This window comes from Miniopterus schreibersii, assembly GCF_964146895.1.
Source record: "Miniopterus schreibersii genome assembly, chromosome: 15".
Lineage (NCBI taxonomy): Eukaryota > Metazoa > Chordata > Mammalia > Chiroptera > Miniopteridae > Miniopterus > Miniopterus schreibersii.
In genome coordinates, this window is record NC_138115.1 from 42,614,548 (window position 1) to 42,639,057 (window position 24,510).

General features: G+C 42.8%; 1 protein-coding gene across 1 annotated transcript in view; it reads left to right on the plus strand.

Moving 5' to 3' along the window:
- Positions 1-257: 257 nt before the first annotated feature.
- Positions 258-24,510, plus strand: part of CMTM8 (CKLF like MARVEL transmembrane domain containing 8) — a 53,385-nt gene continuing 29,132 nt past the window's right edge. The window contains exon 1 of the mRNA XM_081159264.1: positions 258-591. Within this exon, the coding sequence (XP_081015390.1) occupies positions 445-591 (147 nt within the window). The 5' untranslated portion in view covers positions 258-444. The remainder of the gene's footprint in view (positions 592-24,510) is intronic.

Here is a 24,510-nt window from a genome sequence, read left to right on the forward strand (position 1 = left end):
CCGCAGGACGCCGGGACCCCGCGCCCCCTCCTCCGCGCGGCCCGCCCCGCGCCCCTGGGCGCCACCCGGCGCCCTCTGCGCCGCCCCGCGCCCCGCAACAGGTGAAGAGGCGGCCGGCCCGCGGCGCCCCGCCCGCGCCGGGCGCCCGCCCTCTCCACGCCCCCTCCCCTCCGCCCAGCCTCCGCCGCCCCGCGGCCTCCCCCGGCTCCGGCTGCTCCTCCTACTCGACCCCACAGCCGCCCGGAGCCCGCACGCCGAGGAGCGGGGGCGCCGCGCGCTCGCGGGACACGCGCCGCAGCTGGACCGGCCCCGGCTGGAGCCCCCGCGCGCCTCCTCCCCGCGCCCGCCGCGCTCCCCTCCCCTTCGCCGGGGTCCCCCCGCCCCCCGGGCTCCCGGCCGCGCTGGGGGTCCCCGAGGAGGGGCCAGCCCGGCCGAGGCGCGACCATGGAGGAGCCGCCGCGCGCCCGCCCGCACACCGTCACCACCACCGCCAGCTCCTTCGCCGAGAACTTCTCCACCAGCAGCAGCAGCTTCGCCTACGACCGGGAATTCCTCCGCACGGCGCCCGGGCTGCTCATCGTGGCAGAGATCGTGAGTGTCGGGGCGCCGCGGGGCGGGGGCGCGGCGGACGCGGCGCGCGCTCCCGGCCGGGGCCCCTCGGGGCGCGGACGGGCTGCGGAGGAGCCGCTCGCTCCGCCTCGCCCTCTTCGCAAAGTGCGAAACTCAGAGACCGCCCCCCTGAAAGAGGGCCCGTCGCCTTGGGGCAGAGGCTTGTGACCCTCGGGATGTCTGTCGGGGCAGAAACCCAACTTGTTGGGCCCTGTGGGTGGCCGGTCGCGGCATTCTCCTGGGCGCAGGACGCTTGGCGAGCGAGGCGTTTATGTTAACGAGTGTCCCGGACACTTGGGGCCGCCCTTACCTGCTCTCCACGTGGGTGGCCTCCTCCCTAAAGCACAGCTTTCCAAAGATCCGGGGAGAGGAGAGGGTTCATTCCTTTTCCTGATTATCTCCCTGGTGGTGAAGTTGAAGCGAGTCTGGAAATGGTCACTGAATAACGTCCGAGGGCCTCAGCCTCTGAGGACCAACGGGTCTCCTGCTCGGCGCTGAGGCACGTCCTGGTTTGGGCCGGGAACGCGCCGGGGGAGGGGGCCGGGCACGCGCATTCTCCCCTTCCTGGGAGGACCGCAGGCTGAGAGGTCAAGAGATGTCCTGCGAAGTCCGAGCCCGGCCTTCATGGCTGAAAAAGAACTGGAGGCCCCTGAACAGCTAGTGGTGGCCACTGTTCATTGGGTCTTCACCATGTGCCAGGGTTTCCTGAAGCTCTTTAGGTGCCTTCTGTCCTCATGTAATCCACACAGCAACCCTACCCTGTGAAGGTGGGTTCGATTATGATCCCATTTTACATGCGAAGAAACTGAGGCCTAGAGAGGGGAAGTAAGTCACATCTGAAGGTGGAGGAGCTGGAATTCAAACCCAGGCCTGGCTGTTGCCAGGGGCCTGCTCTTAACTGCTGATGGGCATCCCATCCAGCTGTCTAACCAGTGCCCCTTCCACGTGCATCACATACTCTCTCCTGTAAACACTTGTGGAATGAAAAATCTAGCCTGTGGGAGTAGGGAGTGGGAGCCGTGGTGGTGCAGAAGTGACTGAAGACTGGGAAACCTTCAGCAAAACCTGGGTACATCAGATGGCTTGCTTGTTCTTTCATCGTCTCAGACCCCACCCCGGGTCTACTGAATCAATCCCAAGTAGTCCCAGTGCACTTCAAGTTTGAGAACTGTTGGCTTAGCCCATCCCCCAGCTCGTTTCCTTAGCTGATGTTGAAGGACTTCCGAAGACCCAATAAAAAGCTAAAGGATTGGAATCACCGTGTACGGCCTGGCTTATAGGAATTCAGCAAATATTTGCTGTGTGAATGAAGGAGTTGGCAGGCTCCCCTGCTCTTTCCAAGCAAACAGAAGCTAAAACAGCAGAGATGGGGCTTCTACCCTTGGGTGGATTTCGCCTGGGCATAAAGTAAAATGCCTCTTGTTTTGTGATTTATGATCAATATGCTCTATGTCCCACATTTTTTCAGAAAATAGAAAAGTGAAGGGGGAAATGTAAATTTTTCCCATCACTGGAAATAACCACTGTTGATACATTGACATGCATCCTTTTGGATTTCAATAAATTTTTTAAAAAAGAAAAACATGTAAGAAAAATTACTCTTATTACTACTATAGCTGAGTTTTTATTTTATTATTTTTTAAGTCTATCTTTATTGATTTCAGAGAGAAGAAGAGAGAGAGAGAGAGAGAGAGAGAGAGAAACATCAATGATGAGGGAGTCATTGATTGGCTGCCCCCTGCATACCTCCCTCTGGGCATCGAGCCCTCAACCCAGGCATGTGCCCTGACCAGGACTCAAACCTCGATTTCCTGGATCATAGGTTGACACTCAACCACTGAGCCATACTGGCTGGGCTGAGTTTTTATTTTTGACAGAGCAACATGTGCATATGTTTATAGAGTCAAATAGTCCTATAGGCAGAAGCGTTTCCCCTACCATCTCTACACCTAGAGGTACGCGCATTCAGATCTCTTAGATAGCTAAATAATGTGTTTATAATGCTGTTTCTTGATATATATTTCTTTCCAGTTTTAAGTGTTATCCATTAGCTACCTACTCTGAAAGATGAGGCTTTAGCTGTCTGGGACCACCTCTTAACCACCCCATTATTAATACGCCCTCCTGTCTCTCCCTATGTTTTGGGTTAGATCAATAACAAGTGTTGACTTTAGGACACAGAGCCACTGAGTAGTCTATGAGCACTTTTCCACTCCTCCCAAATTTCTTGTTTTCCCTGGAGTTAGTAATTCTTTTCTCCCATTTTTTAGTTCTCTAGATATTTAGTCACTGATTTTACCATAGTTGTCTAAATCTCCTCTTAGGGAAACTGAGACACATTCTGAGACAAAGTGAGAGGTGTACTTGTCAGGGTGATCCTCATGACCAGCCCTCCATGGGAGCCTCTGACCTGGGCACAGCTGATGGCCTGGGGGCTCCTGCATCATCACCCCGGAGATTCCCTTCCTCCCTCTCCTGGGCTGGATCCCCTGCTTTCCATGAGCAGTGTCCTCCTGTCTTGCCATCCTCTGGGGGGACACACAGCCTCTAGTAGTTCCCTAAGAAAGGATGCGTGTGTGAACTGAGATTTACATCTTTCAAAATGTCTTGATTTGACTGTTCCACCTAATTAATAGTTTGGGTAAAGAATGTTAGATTGGAAATTGTTTTTCTTCAGAAATTTAAAAGTGTTCCTCTATTGTCTTCTAGGTATTCTATTTACTTTTTAAAAATATTTCAGTTCTTAAAAAAAATTTTTTTATAAGAGTTTGAGCCAAAACTGACAACAATTGCCAGAAAGATCTCAAATGCCTTATTTATTCTAATTCGTGATCTTTTTTTTTCTTCTAGAAGCCTATAGAATCTCCTTTCTTCTGTAATATCACAGTCATGTGCCTTCATGTCAGTTTGTTTTCTTCCATTACACTGGGGACCTGGTGTGTTCTCTCAGACAGGAAAACTTACGTATCTTTAAGGAGATTTTTTTTAATTTTGATTTTTAACTTTGCATTTGCTCAGTCTTTTTTTTTCTGAAACTCCCTTTATACACTTTTTCCTCTATGTAGGTATTTTCTTATAGTTTTTTTCATGGGTTAAAGACCTGCTATGTTCACTTACCACACCATGAGCATTTTTCAGGGTCTGGGATCTCTCACATTATTACAGTTTTCTGTCATAGGGAAGTACTGTTTTGATTTCCTCAGTTTTCCATTATAAAACTAGCATGTTTCTAGGTTTTACTAGTGTAGCCAGTGCTGGAGCAATCTCCCTTGCATGTCCCTCTTTCCACATTTGTCCAGTGATTTTTATGAGGGAAAGTTCCTTACAGTAGAATTGTCGTGTCAAAGCATGCACAAATGTAAATGCACGCATTTTGTTACACATTCTGAAATTATTTTCCCCCAGAGTTGTACTGCTTTAAACTGTCATCAGAAGTGTGAGCCTTTTAAACGAAAAACATTTTCTTTTAATTAGAAGAACACTTAAAATTAAAAATGTTAAGGATCACCCTAAATGATACATTGTTTTATTGACTCTAAGATACATTTTTGTTCATATTTTAATATCTGAATCAGGATGCAGCTTACAATGGATGGTTTCTTGGATGTAATGAAATATATGGTACCACTGATTGTTTATCTGGGGGTGGGGTCAGGTTTCAAACTATTGCAGTTCCAGCCCTGAGATTAAGATAGGCCGGTCCCCCAAGAATGCTAACTTTTCTGCCTTGAAAAAACAAAATACTGAGACAAAGAACTACTAAGAACCTGACCCCCACACACACCTTGTGGTGGGGGGGGGGTGAAATAAGAGAGAACAGAACACAATGTTTCCCCACATTTGTTGTCAAATTTGCTTGCCCTGACTTTCTCGCCAGGGTGAGTGGTAGCAGCTAACCTACTAAAACACTCTAGGCTGTGCCAATATAACATCATGTTGAAACCAAATTATAGTTGTTTCCTTTTTAAAATTTTATAACACACTAAAAGCAGTCCAGTACTTGACCTGTGATTTGTAGGATACTGTGATCTCATAACGACCTTGAGTACCTGAAGAATAAAAGTGATTTGTTAGAAGCGGAGTTAGTGGCACCCTTCCTGTTATTGGTGACTTCAAAATGAATTATAGCATCCATGTAATGTTAGGTCGCCTTTCATTTACTTACTATCATGAGCAAACTTGGTTGGGGAAGGACAAATAGGGTTTTCTGAGAGCTGGAATCTAAATTACTCTATCCTGCTGAGTTCCTTTTTTAAAAAAAAAAAAAAATGGGGAACAGTTTCTATTTCACAGAAACAATACCTAGTCTTTGTAGAAAAATTAGAAAAATGCTTGCAAGGGAAAAAAAATTGTAATTCTAGCCTTCACAGTGGTCCCTAAGGGGCGTGGTACAACCCTTTGTCTGGGAGTGGGTGGGGCTGTTGGGTTTTTTTATGGTTAGTGTAATGCCTGGAGTTTCTACTAGTGTTTAGTGCCCTGGGGGCCAGGTATGCCAAATGTCCTGAATGTCAAGGAACAGTCCCCAACAATGAAGAATTGCTTCACCAATTGCCCGTAGCACCATAGTTAAGGAACTCTCCAGTGAACCACTGTTTGCCTCTTGGAGTAAACCATTCCAGAATTTCTCAAGTGGTTATATATTATTTACCTGTAATTTTTTAAATGCAGTCACTTGTCAACTATCCTTTGTTTACTCCTCTTGTTGACTGCTGTGGCTGTCTCTGCTGGATGTCTTCCATTTGTCCCTGAGTCCACCCTGCTTCACCCTGCTGCCCACCCCAAAGGCACACACACACCTACTGTCTCAAGGGCTTCCCTCTGATGTCCCACCCAAAGGAGGCTGTAGGGGGAGGGGGGAGAGAGCAGGTTCCAGGTATTCATTCCCCGGACTGCGCCCTGCTGGGTCGCAGCAGGCCGGCTGTGTCCCCGAGTGGAAGGCGGCTGGGCTGCCTGGCGGCCCTCTCCACACCAGCTGACTCTGATAACTGTACATTCCCAGGTGCTGACTCTTGCCAGGTACGGCACTATCGCGTGTGGTTTGCCAGCACCCTGCCTTATAAGCAACGCCTTTATTAAACTCCGCTCAAATGACCCAATCTGAATGTGCCCAGTTTCCTGCTGAGGCCTGGTAAATTGCCTTTCCTCATCAATGATTAATTTCTTATACTATACTTAATAGCCACATAGTATTCCATAAATAGCCAGACTCCTACTGTTCACTTTCTGTTTCTTTCTTCCCTTTAACAATGTTGTAATAAACATCCTTTAAATCTTTCTGGATGTTCTTTAATGTTTTTCCTAACAATGAGTACTTAGAATTGAATAAAAGGTATATGAATATTCTTTAAAGTCAAGTTTATTGAGGTACAATGTAAAATTCACTCTTTTTAGTGTAAAGTTCTATGAGTTCTGGCATATGCATTTTTAAAAAGCAGCTTTGTTGAGATATCATTCATAGAATAAAATTGACCTTCTAAAAGTGTACTATCCAGGGACTTCCTAGGATATTCACAGAGTTGTACAACTATCATCACTAAGCTTAGAACATTTTGACACCTCAAAAGGAAACCCTATACCTTTAGTAATCTCTCCTCATTCTTCCCTTCCCTCAGCCCTTGGTAACCACTAATGTACGTTCTGTCTCCATGTATTTGTCTATTCTGGACATTTCACATGAATGAAATCCTACCATATATATGTGGCCCTTTCTGTCTGGCTTCTTTCACTTAGCATAATGTTTTCAAGGGTCATCCATGCTGTAGTATGTATCAGTACTTCATTCATTCTATTAACAAATATTTCATTGAATGATATATATAACATTTTGTTTATCCATTAATCAGTTGATGGACGTTTGGGTTGTTTCTACATAGTGACTATTAAGAATAAGGCCGCCGTGACCCTTCACGTACAAATTTTTGTGTGAATGTATGTTTTCAGTTCCCTTGGGCATTTACCTAGGGAAGGAATGGCAGGGTCATATGGTAACTCCTTGTTTAATATTTTGAGGCACTGCTACTATTTTCAAAGTGGCTGTACTACATACATTACGAGCTCACCAGCAATATGAAGGTTCCAGTTTTTCTGTGTCCCCTCTAAGATTTGTTCTTTTCTGTCTTTTTGATCCTAGCCATGCTACAGGGCGGGAAGTGGTTTCTCATTGTGGCCTTAGTTTGTGTATTTCTCTAATGACTAATGATGGTCAGCAGCTCTTCATGTGCTTTTGGTCATTTGTATATCTCCTTTGGAGAAATGTTCATTCAGATCCTTTGCCATTTAAAAAAATTACATTAATTTCTTTTATTGTTGAGTTGTAGGAGTTCTTCATATAGTCTGGGTACAAGTTCCTTATCAGATATACGATTTGCAAATATTTTTCTTCCATTCTGTGGGTGGTGTCCCTTGAGGTGCAAAGGTTCTTAATTTGAAAAAATACAATTTATGTGGTTTTTTTCTATTGTTGCTTGTTTGTTTTTTTTATATCTAAGAAGACTTTGCCTAACCCAAGGTCACAAAGATTTATTCCTGTGCTTTCTCCTAAAAGTTGTATAGTTTTATGTCTTAAATATAAAGTTATGATTTATTTTGAATTAATTTTTTTATGTAGTGTGAGGTAGGGGTCTAAATTCATTCTTTCCCATATGGATATGTAATTGAGCACTATTTATTGAAAAGACTGTTTTCCTCCCATTGAATTGTCTTTGCACCCTTGTCAAAAATCATATAACTTGAAATGTAAGGTTTTACTTCTGGATTCTCAGTTCTACTCCATTGATCTATATGTCTACACTGTATTGATTAGTATAGTTTTGTAGAAAGTTTTGAAATCAGAAGTGAGTTTACCAAGTTTGTTCATTTTTTTAAAAAATTATTTTGGCTATTTGGAGTCTTTTGCATTTCCACCTGAATTTTACTATCAGTCTGTCAGTTTTTGCCAAAAAAGGCAGCTGGGATTTCAATGTGGATTGTGTTGAATATGTAGATCAATTTGGGGGTTGCCATCTTAACAAAATTAAGTTTTCCAATTCATAACCATGGATGTCTTTCCATTTACTTAGGTCTTCTCTAATTTCTTTCAACAATGTTTTGTAGTTTGCAGCATACTTGTCTTAACATTTGTTTTATTAATTTTAGTCCTAAGTATTTCATTCTTTTTTATGCTATTGCAAATGGAATTCTTTCTTTATTTCATATTTTAATTGTTCATTGCTGAATCATAGAAATCCAACTGAGTTCTGTATCCTTGACCTTATAGCCTATAACTTTGCTGACCTCATTACTTCTTACAGGTGTGTGTATGTATGCGTGTGTGTGTGTGTGTGTGTGTTTGGCATTATGTGTTTTTAAAGCTTTTGATATTAGTGCCAAGTTGTGCAGAAAGGTTTATACCAATTTGCATTCCCTCTAGTGGTATTTCAGTGTGTAACAGGGCTTGTTTCTGCAAATAGTCGAACTTTCTTTTAACATTTGCCAATTTTATTGCAGGTAGAGATACTTGAAGTGAAACCAGGTTGGCATAGGCACCCACTAGTAAGAAAGAACATCAGCTAATACTTATGAGAGCCCTGGATATATGAAAAAGAGCAAATTGGGTTATTTTGTTTTTGTTTTAAATATATCTTTATTGATTTTAGAGAGAGGAAGGAAGAGGGGGAGAGAGAGAAACATCAATGATGAGAGAGTCATTGATCGGCTGCCTCCTGCACACCCCCTACTGGGATCAAGCCCGAAACCTGGGCATGTTCTCTGACCGGGAATCGAACCTTGGTCTCCTGGATCATAGGCTGATGCTCAACCACTGAGCCAAGCTGGACGGCCAAGCAAAATTGTTTTTATTTGCAGTTCTGTGATTATAAAAGTTGAATATCTTAAATACGCTTAGTAGCCATTCCTTTTTTTGGTAACTGCCTATTTTTTTTCTTCTACCTATTTGAAAAACGAGGCTCTTTCTTTTAAAAAAATTTTAAAGATATAAAGGGAGAGAAAACTTTAATGAAAATTACCTCCCAGGAGGGAAATAAGATTGGTTTTGGGAATGTGTTTGAATAGGGATGTTGCTGTTTTAACTCTTTATATTTTTATATGGTTTAATTTTTTTTCTAATGAGAATATACATATGCATTGATGTAATTAAAGAAGATTACTGCAGAGTAATGTGTTCATTGTAAAAACAAGTTTCAAGCCCTGGCCAGTGTAGCTCCGTTGGTTGGGCGTCATCCTGTGCACCGAGGGGTTGCTGGTTCGATTCCTGGTCGGGACACATGCCCAGGTTGCAGCTCGATCCCCGGTCAGGGGCGTGCAGGAGGCAGCTGATCAATGTTTTGCTCTCACATTGATGTTTCTCTCTCTCCCTCTTCCTCTGTCTCTAAAAATCAATTAAAAACTGTAAGAAAAAATAAATTTCAAATATAGTGAAAACTTAAAGTCTCTGCTAACCTACAGCCTTTACTCCATTCCTCATCTACCCACCCACTCTAATGTACTTAACATTCACATTTCTCCCTGACTTTTTTCTGTACATCAGCAAATATACACATAGTATAAAACACACATGTAAGAATGAACATATATATATCCTGCAACTTTTTAAAATTTAATAATATCCTGATATTTTTCCATATTCTTTGTTGTTATATAGGTTTCCTGTATATTATGGGTATTAATTTTCTCATCTCTCACTTGATATTAAGCCAGCCCAGGTTTTGGGGAATCCCTTTTTTCAATTCCACTTCTAGTTGAGCCATGATTTGAGGATACAGTTTCTAAATTATAAATGAATAAGTCAGCCACACCCTTGTGGAGTGCAAGGTGAAACAAATCCCATCTGATTGCTTCTCCCTCTTCCAAGCCCACGCATTAGATTCATGGTAACCAGCCCAGTAGGATCTCCCTTCTATGAGAAAGCAGGATATCCATTGTCTTAGTCAAGGTTCAGTTGCAAATGCAGCATCCACTCTAGCTAGTTTAATCAGCATGAGACTTATTGTACATCATTAGGTGGCTTCCAAAAATTTCGGTAGGGCTGGAGGAGCAGGCTCTAGGGTGAGCTTCTTGCAAAATCTCCCAGAATCACACCACAGAACTGGCCTGTCACAGGCAAGAAAGCAAGGACACAAGATTTGCTCTCACAGCTGCTGGGTCTTGGACCTCCATTGCCTCCATGTGTGACACATGGCTCCGAAAGGCTGCCCCCTGACTTGCCTCTCAGCCTATGAAGCTAGGGATGGGACACTGGGATTTCAGTTATAGCTGCCACATACACGCTCGCGTGCGCGCGCACACACACACACACACGCACACACTGACTTTTTGGCTGAGTCTGCAGGGGGAGCACAGAGGTAGTTTACATGTCTTCTAGCCCGTGATGTGCATTTGACTTCTAGCTACGTGACCTTTGCACAACTGACCTATTTCCTGAACTGCCGTCTATGATACTGAGGAGAGTGATAATGACTTCACAGGTTAGCAGAAGATAAAATGAGCTAAAACACATGTAAACCCTATCCCGGGGGTCAATATTAGTTTATTTCTTGGGTCAATGTAGGTTTTTTTTCTTCCTTTCTTCCCTCAGTAGGTCCAGACTTCGTAGATTAATCCCACTTGGACAGGGCTGCATTTAGAATGAATGGCCGTGTCTTAGCGTCTAGTGATTTTTTAAAAATTGATTTGAGAGAGAGAGGAAGGGGAGGAGAGAGGAATGAGGAGAAGGAGAGGGAGAGAAACATTGATCTGCTGTTCCACTTCTTCACACATTCATTGGTTGATTCTTGTATGTGCCCTGACCAGGGATCATATCTGCAACCTTGGAGTATTGGGACAACGCTCTAACCAACTGAGCTACCTGGCCAGGGCTCGAGTGAGTTTTTATGTTCCCATTAATGAGCGTGAACATCGAATTTAGCCTCTGTTGTCTGTACTGGGGTTAGGATTAGGATCATACTTTTAACTAAAGAAAGCTTAAAGGCAACACTGAGAACTACAAAGACCTGCTTATTTTAACTCTTAGCATGATTAGTTCATTTAGACTGTGAGAGATTAGTAAAATGATCCTTCCACAATTATGAATGATGCCAGCTTTGCAGGTGCAGTGGAAAGATTTCTTCGATTTATGTTCCTGGGTAGACTTCATTCAAAGAATGAAGAGAAAGAAAGAGTAAAAAGCCTTGGGGGTGGGCCAGTTTTCCAGAGGTCTGGATTTAATGGCCTGTTTTGGAAAACATGCAGAGCTCTGACCTTGCTGCTTCTCTTGCTTTACCCTTTCCTTCATCTATCCAAAATCTAATTATAGGAGGTGCTACTTTCCAGGGGAAAAATAATTCAGAGGTGAAAGATATCTTTATTGTTGATTTATAACCTGCCTTGTTTCCAGAAAGGACTTGAAGCAAGACAGAAATCTTTAAATTGAGGTTTGAAAGGATGCACCACGAAATCTGTATTAATCAAGGATTTGACAGGCATCAGAGATCAGTTTAGAAAAGACAAACTCCGCCTGAAATACTAAACCATGAGCAGATTTGAAGGGGCATCTTGAGTACGATTCTTTAGAGACAGAAAGTGGTTGGGTTGCCTGACCCTGCACAGGGCCGCCAAGAAGAGAAAATAGTGGGGACCTGTGCTAGTTCCCCTTCAGCTTTAGGTTTACTTTAGGGGTAAGACTCTGGCCTTCTGGTTTCACAGGCCGGGAAATTTCCTTAGAATTGGGGATATTTGAGGAGATCTATAGTAGCTATATTTAAGATTCTACTAGTTTATATTTCAGAAATCGTGTCTGTGGTTCTTTTTAACTGTGATAAGAATCTTGAGTGGTTTCCCTCTTTACTCACACTTCAAATCCCGAGCTTATGTTCGCACTGCCCCCGGGAAGCTAATGTTGGATTTTCAAACTTCCCTTTATGTGACTAGGTTGATTTAGTGCAAGACCAAAGCTCAGTTAACTAAGTCACTGGTTAATACCAACCCGGCTGGCTTAGCTACTTGCCTGTGGAAAGGGAGCTCAGATGGGAATTGGCACTTGTGTTTCATCTCTCTCGAGATACTTGAAAAGGTTGAGCCACAGTCGTGGAGTTGCTGACTTGCATAGCTGAGGAGCAGGGAGGTGCCTTCTGCAGACCTGTGCCACACCCCCAGAACGAAGATTCCTTAAAACTTCCCTGTGTGTGATATCTCATGCAGCACCAAGACCTGTATATGAGCTAAAGAAGAAGAAAATAAGAAACTATATGCCCACCACTCGATTTAAGAACTAGGATTCTACCATATCTCCAAGTCGCCTTGTGGGCCCTGCCCGATTTCTATCAAGGTCAAAGTTTTCTGGCCATTGTTTAGCCTTGACTCTTTGAACTTCACAGAACATGGAATCACATATTTTCTTCTATGACTTGCTACTTTCATTCACCATTGAGTGTTTTCCATGTTGATATGTATAGCTGTTCATTAACTTTTAAATTAAAAAATAAATTTTTATCCTTACCTGAGGATATGTTTCAGAGAGAGGAAGAGAGAGAGAGAAACGTCAATGAGAAACATCAATCAGTTGCCAACCGGGGATCAGACCCACAACTTAGTTTCATGCCCTGATTGGGATTCAAACCCGCAGCCCTTTGGTGTACGGGACGACACTCCAGCCAACTGAGCCACCCGGCCGGGGCTCGTTAACTTTTAAAGTTGTGTTGTACTCTGTTATATGAATGTACCATAATTTGCCCTTTCTATGTTGATGGCCCCCGTTTTGCCATGTTTTAGAATGATTACGTTTCCCTTTTTGTATTTCTTACCCTTTTTCTTTCTCTTATTTGGAAGTGATGCTCTGTCTGTTATTTTAGTGGACCCCCTGGCTATCTTAATTTAACATGCATGCTTAATCTGTTGATACAAGTTTAAATTAATCAGTATTTTTACCCTGCTCCAAAACAAAAACAAAGCACTCTGACAGCATCCCTCGCTGTTGATAATATTTTCTAGTGTTCATTCCTTTTTTCCACCTACAAGCTAGTCATTATAATTGTACACAGTCAACAATTTCATTTTGTCTACAGCCCCCGTAGTTGCCTGACATCTTTGCTCACTGTTCCTTCTTATATCTCAGAGCCACCATCTGTTTTTGCTTTTCGAAGATCTTTTTTCTTCCTCATTCCTGAAAGGTAATTACACAGGCTATAGAACTCTAAGTTGGCAGTTATTTTTGTCTCCATTCGTTGAAGGTGTCATTCTTTTGTCTTACTGGTTTCCATGGTCACTGTGGAAGTTGGCAGTCAAATTGCAATTTGTCATTCCTTTTTAATTTAGCTGCTTTTGCTGTTAAAATTGCCTTTTCTTTGTACACAGCAGTCTCATTATGATATGTCTGAGGACTTCTTTTTATTTGTCCTGTGTTTAGTTGGAATTCTTGGACTCAATTATTGATCTTTCAATAACTGGAAAATTTCAGACATTATCTCGGGAAATATTGTCTTTCTCATTTTATTTCATCTCATTCTGAAGCTCTAATTAAATATGTATTAGGTCCTTAGATTCTATCTTCCGTGTCTTTTAAATGGGTAATTATAATTATTTATTTACTTATGGCTATTATAGTTTTCATTTTAATAATTCTTTCATTAGCTGTTTAATCTATTCCTTCCATTTTTAATTTCAATTCTCTTACAGTTCTAGAAATCCTTTAACTTGTTCAGATCTACTGTGCTCTTAGCCTTCACAGACTCAGCCCCAACCCAAATGAGAGAATGAGCGTGGCTCTGAATTGAAAGGGATAGTCTCTCCTCTCTGTTCATCTCCAAGACTTAGCGCTGTCATCTTGCTGTTCCCTCTGGACAGTGAGTTAACTTCATATCTACCCTCACTTAGAAGGGGTAGCCTTTTAAGATCGCAGCTTTATATTGGGGGGGGGTTCCTGTTAGACTTTTCACCTTGGCTGGGCCTTTGGCTTTCATTATCTTCCACCATCCAGCACATTAATGGAAGCTTGCAAGGAATTTGAATACCAGTTTCTGAAAGAAAACATATGAACAGCCACTAAGGGCGTGAAGAGATGTTCTGTATCATTGTCTTCTGGGAAATGCAAATCAAAAGCTCAATGAGATGCCACTTCACACCCAGTAGAATGGCTATAATTAAAAAGATAAAAAGATAGACAATAACAAGTCTTGGTGATGACATGGAGAAATTGGAACCCTCATGTATTGCTGTTAGGATTGTAAAATGGTGCAGCTGCTTTGCAAAACAATTTGGCAGTTCCTCAAAAGGAAAAGCAGAGTCAGCATATGACCCAGCAGTTTCATTCCTAGGTATATACCCCTCCAAAATTTAATAAAACATGTATTTATACACATACACGCACACAAAAACTGTACATGAATGTTTATAGCAGCATTCTTCATAATAATATTCATAAAAAGTGGAAATAACTCAGATGCACATCAACTAATGAATGGATAGACAAAATAGTATACCCATACAATAAATTGTTTTTTGGCAATAAAAAGGAATAAAGTACTGATCCATGCTACAGCATGAGTGACAGTTAAAAACATTATGCTAAGTGAAAGAAGCTAGTCACAAAAGACCACATATGATAGGATTCCATTTATATGAAGTGTCTAGAATAGGTAACTCCATAGAAACTGAAAGTAGGTTAATGCTTGCCCGGACTAGGGGTAGAGAGAAAAATGCAGAGTGACTGCTAATGGGCACAGGGGTTTCTTTTGGAGGTGATGAAATGTTCTGAAATTAGAGCATAGCAATGTGAATATACTAAAAAAAAAAATCACTGAATTGTGCACTTTAAAAGGGTGACTTTTATGATATATGAATTAGGTCTAAAGCTTTTTAAAAATGATGGAAGCTCAGTGTCCTCAAGAGGTTCAACCAACTCCCAGCATGAAAACTGGCTTTGGCGTTCAGCTACTCCCCAAGATCCCCATTTTATTTCATTTGTGGCTTCTGAGGATTCCTTCTTTTCATGCCAGCTCACAACATGTTTTAAAATGTTTTATATTTTATTTATTTGTTTCATTTGGGAGAATACTGAGCCTGCCATATCACCAGAAATTGAAGTCAGGATCCTTTTCATTTTTAATCTAAAAACGTTCAAGTTGCTAAGGAAAATGGAAAGAATGACATCATGAACTTCTTCGTTCTCTGTGATTTCTCAAATGCAAATATCCTGCTTCAACCTTCCTCTCTCCCTGCCTGTCTACTTAATATTTTTGTGGAGCTATTCAAGAGTAGGTTACAAACAGCATGGCCCCTAATACCCTGGGTATTTTAGCATAAATCTCCCAAGGACAGAATATTCTCCTACGTAACCACAGTATAACCATCAAGTTCAACAAATTTTATCCTTGATACCAATACAGTTCGTATTCACATTTTACCAGTAGGCCCAATAACATCATTTATATTCACTTTTTCCCAAGATGTAGTCCAGGGTCACTCATTACGTTTGGTTGTCATGTCTCTTTAGTGGCCTTTAACCTAATTCCTCAGTCTTTCTTTGTCTTTCAAGACCTTGACAATTTTGAGGAATCCAGGGGAGTTATTTTGTGGAATGCTCCTCAAGTTGGGCTTGCCCGATAGTCCCCTTGTGAGTAGATTCAGGTTATGGTGTTGTCAGGAATATTACTAAGGTGATGTCCTCCTTAGCGTGGCATATCAGGAGGCACGGGATGGTGACGTGTCTCGTGATTAGTGAATCTAACCTGAATCCCTTTTCTGAAAGCTAAATATAGGCACGTTTCTGAGCAGAAATGACAGAATTTGTAGTCAAACAGATCTGGCTCTCAGCCTCGCCCTGGCTACTACTACTAGCTTCTGATTGTAAACAAAATATTTAATATTTTAAAGCTGTTTGTAAAAATATATCTAATAATACCTGCATCTTGAGATTATTGAAAAATTAAATACCAATTCATGCAAATCGTTTAGCATGGTGGCACAGTAAGAACTCACAACTCTTGTTTTGGGGGGAGGTGGGCTTACCCAAGTGTCATACAGGCCTCCCCGTCCCTTGAGGGTGTTGGTGATATTGCTCAGAATCTCAGTATCTCTGTATTAGGTGCCTAAAGGCCTCCCATATATTTCCACTAATTTGCAAAGAGCCAGTGTTCTCTTGGTCTTCTCTGCCTTCTCACCCACCGCCTCTGCCCTTTGCTATTGCCCATCTCCAGTGTCCATAAGGAGCCCACTTGCCCGAGGGTTGGGTTAGTGTTAGGCATTGCCCAATGACGGGGGCAGAAGTTCTTGGCAAGTGCAGACAGACCTCCCACTCCACTCCTCCACTCTTGTTTTGTTTTGTCACCTTCCCTCTTGGATTGCTCACCCTCCTCACCTCCAAATCCTTCCCCCTCTATTATGCAGAGAAACTCTTTCCAGCCCCCACCTTCAAACTTGGGTATCCCAATGCAGTGAGGGTCCCACAGCACCAAGGCTCCACTCTGAACCAAGGACCAACTCCTCAGAAGGCAGATGGTGTGATAAATAGAAACCTCTTTTCCTGTAACATGATTGTTTTTATTCTGTTCATTGTGCTACTTGTGCAACAGTAATGCCATGGTGTTCCTCTTATCTTTATATCATCTGTGAGGATAGCACGTGGTTTGAACCTGTATGAGCAACACCTTGACAGAGTTACTGCCCTGCTGACAATTAGAGCATTGCTTGTGGCTAACCATGGACTTTTGTATAGACCTTTCACCCAAATTCCTGGGGAGAAAGACGGGCTTAGATGAAGTTGTATAAGCTGGGGCCCTGCACAGTGCTGATGCCACTTAGGTTGTTTTTTTGTAACCTGTCTCATCGGTGGGTCCCACGAAATGAGCATCGGATGTTGCATCTTCTGTGTGTTATGCCACCTCCCACTCTTCTCCAAGGAGCGGTTTGTCTGGGTGAACTTGTTTGGTGAGGCTACCAGACCTTCCATATGAAACTGAGGGATGTCTTTTTCACCTTCGTGGGGGATTTTTTGCATAAATGGGTGACACTTCCACAATTCTGTTGTCCATCCCTGTCTCATGAGAAATTGATCTAATAAAGAATGGGGAAGGGAAGAAGGAGACAGTGTTTGCTGTGGTACAGGCCATTGGTATCTAGGGAGGCTCACGTAGTGAGGGAGCAGGCAAGGAAAGACCCCGTGGTTGTCACTGCTGCTGACCTACGAGCTTCGGCAGTCAGCTCTCCAGGGGAGTGGAGCTGCTCTGGGCACCGTATTTGAGGGAGATGAGAGTTTGTAGAACTGTCTTGTGTTGCCCAGACTTGAAGGACCCTAATATCTAGTCACTGTTATCATCTTGAATTATGTTAGTTGTCCAAGTGAAAAGTCTTTGTTTCAGAGAAGCTTGTGGAACAGAAATGAGACGGTCCCCAAACCAGTTTTGTTGACTTGTATAGTGTTGAAAATCAGAATTAGCTGTCAATATTTAAAAGTCAGATATTATAAGGAAATCTAGATTTCCATGTTCTCTTGGAAAATTGGACAAATGCACCACATTGGGCCCACAATCCCTCATGGCAGTAATCCTTGGAGGCCAAGAAATAGCTGCCATGTCAGAGTGTTGGTCAAGATGCATATCTGACTCTTGTAACAAAGACCAAAATAGGTGGTTTTAAACAAGGTAAACTTATTTTTCTCTCATTTGACAGTCAAAGCAGTAGTTGCCCAGAAGAGAGATGATGGCTCCATAGTGCCAGAGGCCCAGCTGCTTCTGTCTTGTTTTCTCTGACCTTTACCATGGGTTCCACCTTGTGGTCCCAGATGCCGCCTTGTTTTCAGCTGTCGTGCTTGCTCCAGTCTGTAATAGGAAGGGGAAGGGGAGGGGAAGGGGAAGGGGAAGGGGAAGATGCATCCCTTCAAGACCCAGCCTAAAAGTTGCATGTATCATTGTGTCTCATGTTCTGTTGGCCAGAACGTGCTGGTGTGACCACGTTTGGCTGCAAATAAGGCTGGGAATGCATGGTCTCCATCTTTATGGCCATGTGAATAGCTAAAACCCAGTTCTTACTAAAGGGAGGTGAGAGTGGGTGGTATGGACAACTAGAATTCTATACTGTGAGTGGCCTTGCACACATCTGTTCGCTGCAGCCCTGGACACACTCTCATCTTCTCATGACTGAGTCCAAGAGTCACTGCCATCCGTTGCATTATGTCTGATGTGTTTCCTTCATGTATGTTACCTGCTTGCTTGAATTCTCAGCTGTGCCCTGATAATCTCTTTCAACCTACTTCTGTGCTCTTACACAGTGCTTTCTGTTGCCTCTGTTTAGAATTCCCTTCCCTCCCTTACAGGCCTGGCAAACTCCTTCTCAGGATGACTCACCCCCCTCCTTCCTTTTCCAAATTGAATTCTTTCTTCTTTGTCTCATCTTAACACATAAACTGTTAATTTTACATAATGCCTTTTTGTTTGCTTACCTTTATATGTCTAATGCCTGGCAAAGCACTTGGATATACACCCAGAACTGCAGTCTCAGAGACGCCTGAGGAGGGATAGCCAAGGAATGAAGGCAATCCACACAGAGGCTCGAGTGCACCATTAGTTTAGGGCCAGAAAACGATGCTCTAGATTCACTGAGGTGCCTATGGTGTCTGTTCTGGACCTCCACTGGTAGATATTCACTGGGTGTTTTATTTATGGTCCATTTCTTCCTAAAGAGGATTTGAAGTAGCTTTATGAGTGTGTATAACTCCCCATGCAAATATACACTTAGATTTAGCAAATAGAAGTTGGGGGGAAAGCTAGCCTCAGAGAATAGGAGGAAGCGGTTAAGTGATCCCTGAGGACTAAGACAGGCCCAGGATGGAGGGTCATGTGCAGCCCGATGCTTTCTGCCAGCCAAGTGCCAGGAAGAGAGGCTGGGGGTCCTGCCCCCGGCTGCCATTGCATCTTGCTGTATCACTCTCACAGTTTTTTCCCTTAGCCATCACGTTGTGTTTTTTGTTTGTTTGCTTGTTTTTTGTTTGGTTTTTGTTTTGTTTTTTTTTAAATATTTTTATTGATTTCAGAGAGAGGAAGGGACGTTGTGTTTTTCACTGAAACATCTAAGTAACTGATCCTACAGCATGACTTTGAGAGTGGATATAGGACTTTATAGGACTTTCAGTAGACATTCTAGATGATCCGTGCCTGTCTCCACCACCGGCCTGGGATCACAGCGCAACAGAAGCCATGGACTGTGTCTAGTCATCTTCATACTCCAGGACCTGGAAGACAGGAGGAACTTGATAAATATGTCCTTGAATAAATGACCGGTATTATGGTTCCCCTTGCTGGAAAGGAAGAAGCCAGGCAATTATTTGAAGGAGAACTATTTATTTTTGTTTTACTGGCTCTGTGTTGAGAGTTCTCTCGGGTGGGTGGTCAAATGAGAAATGTTGAATGGCGTCTTGGGTCTCGTTCTCAAGAAAACTTGGGAGAAACTTCAGACACAGGATTCATGTGGCTTTTCCTTGCTGAGGGGAATTTGGAAGCCGGACACTGAAGGGCAGGTTTAATGGAGGAGAGTCTCAGAGGCCCCAGGCGACACAGTCTAGGTGGTACCTTCTGATCAGCTGACCTGGGCCAGGAATGAAGCTTAGGGTCGTCGGGAGTATGGGGAATAGCTCCGAGCTGTTCCAGCTTCCAGGCAGCAGTGGGTACACGCTGGAGGTGGTTCACTTGGGAGTTATGTCATATAGAAATGAAAAGCAGAGACCTTGCATAGGATTATATATAAATATATACCTTCAGAAATGGTTGAAGATGTCCTGGCCTGGTGGCTTAGTTTCTTGGAGCAACGTCCAGTACACCAAAAGGTTCCCCGTCAGGGCTCGTGTGGGAGGCAGCCAAAGGATGTTTCTCTCTCACATCAATGTTTCTCTCACTCTCCCCTCCTTCCTTTCTCTCTAAAAATCAATAAAAACATCTCAGGTGAAGATTTTAAAAAGGGGTTAAGTTCACGTAAACTCTGCCGACGAGTTAAGTGTGTGTGCCCGTATCAATGTCCAGGTTTTAATAAAGTGCTCTAGTGTAAGATGCCACTGTTGGGAGAAGATGGGGGATGGGTACAGAAAACCTCTCGGTACTATTTTTGCACTTCTTAGAAGTCTATAATTAATTCAAAATAAAAAGGTTTTTTGTTTTTTAAAAGCAGGGACAGTGGAAACAGTGCTGGCTCTCCTCCCACGCTACCCTGTGCTGAGTGGTGACTGTTCTCTTAGCACTTATCTGCCTGTTTGCTGTCTGCCTTTCTCTCCTTGCAGATATAAACTCCTTGAAAGCAGAAACTGTATCCATTTTGTCTCCTGCTAAATTCCTCGGGCCCTAGCACAGTGCCTGGGACCTATTGTTATCCCCAAATGTTTGAATGAAGTTAGCACAACAGAAGTCATGAATCAACTGCATGCAGGAGCCAGGGAGGCTGCATACATGAGCAAAGCAGGCTGGTTATAATGCAGCTCGGAGCAGTGGGTCTGTGGTGAACCAACGACTACAGCTTCCATGTAAAGGGGGCACAGCGACCTGGCTACAGGTGATTGTTGCCATGGAGAAATGAAAGGCTCAGTGATAGCAGATCTTCTCATTTTTCTGAGAAGCCATAAATCTGAATTTTAATACAAAATTTTCTTATTAACCTTTCTTAAAACGTTCTCAAACCACTGTGTTTATTGGTGGGAAAGTAAAATTGTACTGCCACTGTGGAAAACAGTATAGCAGTTCCTCAAAAAATTAAAAATAGAATTACTATATGATCCAGCAATTCCACTTCTGGGGATATAGCCAAAAAATTTTTAAAGTAGGGTCTCAAATTTGTATCTCATGTTTGTATGCCTATGTTCATAGCAACATTAATCATAATAGCTAAAACATGGAAGCAACCCAAGTGCCCATTGACGGATGAATGGGTAGCAGAATGTGCTATATACATGCAATGACATAATAGGTAGCCTTAAGAAGGAAGGGGAGTCTATTATGGCTATAATATGGATGAATCTTAAAAGACTTTATGCCAAGTAAAATAAGTCAGTGACAAAAAGATAAATACTCTATGATTCCATTTCTAGGAGGAACTAGAGCAGTCAGAATAATAGAGACAGAAAACAGAATGCTGGTTTCCAGGGGCTGTGGGGAGGGAGAGGTGGGAGTTATTGTTTACGGAGTATAGAGTTTCAGTTTTACACAATGAAAAAAGTTATGGAGATGGATGGTGGTGGTTTCACAATAATGTAAATATATTTAATACCAGTGAACTGTACACTTAAAAATGACTAAGATGGTAAATTTTATGTTGTGTGTATTCTACGACAATTTTTTTAAATTGGGGGGAAAAGCAACACTATATTGATCAACACTGTGTGTGCTATTCAGAATTGGCCATTGGTCCTCAAGTTTGAGAATGAAGCCCGCTGTATACTCTGTGGCCTCTAAGACAAGCTCTGATGGCATTTCCCCAAATGAGTAGGAAGCCAGGGAGCTTTCAGGGAGCCATGTGTCAGGAGGGTTCTTGGAAGAAGTGGCCTTTAAGCATGGATAGTAGAAAAGAGGGGAGAGGTCCTTCCAGGCTAGGAGGGGTTGTATGAGAGGAGACAGAATGTACAGTAAGTGCTGAACCCAGTGAATCTCAAAATATTAGCCAAAGTAATAATATCAACAGTGATACCAATATGCTATTAATGGAATATTAACAAGAAAGCTAGCCTGACTGAAATGGATGGATAGAGAATGTGGGATCAGCCACTGAAAACCTCCAGCAAACATCATATGTAATAATAAAACTTTAAACACAGTCTCTTCTAAAATCAGGAACATAAGGATGCTCACTGTCACCATTTATATTCATCATAGTACCAGAGGCCCTAACCAGTGTAGTAAAACAAGAAAAAGAAATAAGAACTATATGGATTGGAAAGAAAGAAATCAAGCTGTCATTATTCATAGTCAATATTACCGTCTACAAAGAAAATCCAAGAAAATCTACAAATGATTAGAATTATGGTGTTCAGCAAGGAGTGAACACCATAATTCTAATCATTTGTAGATATAAGATTATAATACAAACATCAATTCTATTTCTGTACACATGCAATAAATAGTTTGCAAATATAATTTTTAAAACTCACAATATATGTGACCTTCATGGAGCAAAACTATGAAACTTTATTGAAAGATAAAGATCTAAATAAATGGAAAGCTATACCATGTTCATGAATGGGAAGCATCGATATTGTAAAGGTTGTCAATTCTTTCCCAATGAAATGCATTCAAAATAATTACAATCCGAATAATAAACATTTTTCATGGGTCAGTGTAAGGTATGTGTAACTTAAGCTGCTTCTAAAATATGTTGTATGTGAAATAGCCTGAGGCCAAATTTAGAGGGCTTTGGTACTAGAATTTAGATCTGATCTAATATGGCAGTGTTGCTTAGGCTGGGGTCAGTGTTTATAGTTTCAAGGATTTAAGCTTTTTATGTGTGTTATTTTAGTGTTAAAAGCGAATTCTCGACATTCTGAATTTGCCCACCGGCTGCCAGGGCACACACTTGTGTACATGTTTACAGTCACCTTGGTGCTGAATTGTAGTAATATGTCACGGGGCTGATGACAAAAGAGCAAGCCGATTGATTATATAAGTGTCTAGTTAGACCAAGTGCAGGCCAACTAATGTCATGGTCTAGTAAGAGGCTTGAACCTACAATAAAGTGATTGGAGAATTGTATTGTCACATAGGATATTAGATGACATAGGCATAGTAAATCCAAAAGAACTGACAGGACTGCTGTCAGTACCATATTTGAGTTGCAAACATGGTCTAGTTTCATAAAAATCTTGCTACCTAGTAACTAGTGCTACTGATTTGAATTTCATTGTAATACAGTTTTGTGTTCTATTTAACTTGCAAATTTGTTTTTTTCTTTATTTTTTATTTTTTAAATTAAATTTATTGGGGTGACAGTGGTTAATAAAAGTTTATTATTGCATTGTGAGTTTTTTGAGAGCTGGGTCCAAAACCCAGGCTCCCGAGTCCCAATCTAGAGCCCCTCCTGTTGCCCACACATCACAACCTGGTCTTTCTCTTTTTTTAATTAAACTTAATTGCCAAACAGGCATGTACTAGTTACTAAGTCTACGTGGCCAAAAGGCAAAATTATAAAAAGCTGTGCACAGAACTCTTGCTACTCGACCTCTCCTGTCTCGTCGCAGCCGTTAGCCCTATCTCTTACAAGGTTTCTTGTTTACCATTCTGTTGATTCTTTAGGCTAGGGTTTCTCCACCTCAGCACTGTTGACGTTTGGGGCTGGGTAATTCTTTGTTGTGGGGACTGGCCTGTGCATTGTGAGCACTTATCAGCATTCCTGACTTCTACACACCAGACACCGGCAGCACCCCCCACCCAGTCTTGATAATCAGAATGTCTCCTGGGGGGCAAAATTGTCCTTGGATGAGAACCACTGCTTTAGGCAAATAGAAGCAAAAGTGATTATCTACCTTCATTTCCCACTTTTTTTTTTTTTTTACTTAAAAGTAACAATCTATATACATAGCTCCTCTTCCTGATTTCATATATATAATTACTAATTATATACACAGGGTGGAGCAAACGTAGGTTTACAGCTGTAAATATAAATAATACAATAATTGATAAATAATAATACAAGAATAAGCTCTGTGTTTCACATACTCAGAACTGTAAGGTTTTGCCCCACCCTGTATATATTTTATACTTTTACACTGAGGGAGATCCCTGGGCCGTGCACGGAGGTGGTCCTCACTCTGGCAGCCGCACAGCGTTCTGTGGCGTGGAGGCGCCGTCATCGGTTCAGCCGGTCCCCTCTTGTTGGACTCCCTCCCAGCCTGCTGACCTGTGCCCAGAGAGTCAGCTTATTCACGTAAGGATTTCTCCCGCCCTTGTCCAGGGGCATCTGTGGCCTAGGTCCCCAGACGTGGAGTGGCTGGACCAGGGGAAATGCATCTCATTTCTGTGGTTGCTGCCAGGTTTCCCCTTCACGTGGGCCAGGCCCTTTGGCACTCCCCTCAGCAGTGACCGAGAGGCCTGTTTCTCCAGGGCCTCACCAACCTTGTTATGAAACACCTGGGTTCTTGCCAGCTCCGTAGGTGAGAAATGCCTCATTTTCCTGATAGATAGCATCGCATTTATTTTAATAATCTTACTCATCTTGAACAAGGAGCTCCGTGCTTTCCCCTGAGTGCAAGTGTCCTGTGCTGGGCTGCTTCCTGGCCTTTGCTCTTGCTGTGCCCTCCACCGGGAATGCTCTTCCTCCTCTCCTCACTTTCAAAATCTTCACGGTCCTTTGAGGCTTCCAAATGCCATTGCCGCTGAGAAACTTCCTGATTCTGCTTCCCACCCCCCCTTTCCAGTCGTTTCCTCCTCTGAGTTTCCCTGGCTTTACCACAGCTGCTTTGTGCTGTCACCAGTCACGGGGTTGTCAGGTTGCCCAGGGTCACACGGGAGTCCAGAGTCAGACGGGTCTGGTTTTGAATTCCAGCTTTGCCATTAACCATCTGCAGGTCTTTGGTCAGATAGCTTAGCTTCTCCGAGCCTCAGTTTTCTCACCTGTAAAATGGGAACAATGCTTCTCTCCTAAAACTACAGAGAAGACTGACCAGAGACCCTGCATAAAGGGTGTAGCAGGATACAGGCATTTACACTGTGAGTTCACTGGGGGCAGGAATGACGACTGCTCTTTAAGGAACTTCCTTGGGGCCTCGTATAATAGAGGAAACCCTAACAAATCTGTTAATGTCTACCCACTGCTTAAACCCCTCCACAGCTCCTCGTGGCCATCAGGGCACAGTCCAGACCTCTTCCATGGCCTGCAAAGGCTGGGGCCCGCCTTTCTTTCCAGCCTCATCTGTTGTCTTGCCTACCCCCGCGTCCTGCACACACCCCAGCTCCACTGCACCTCCAAGTT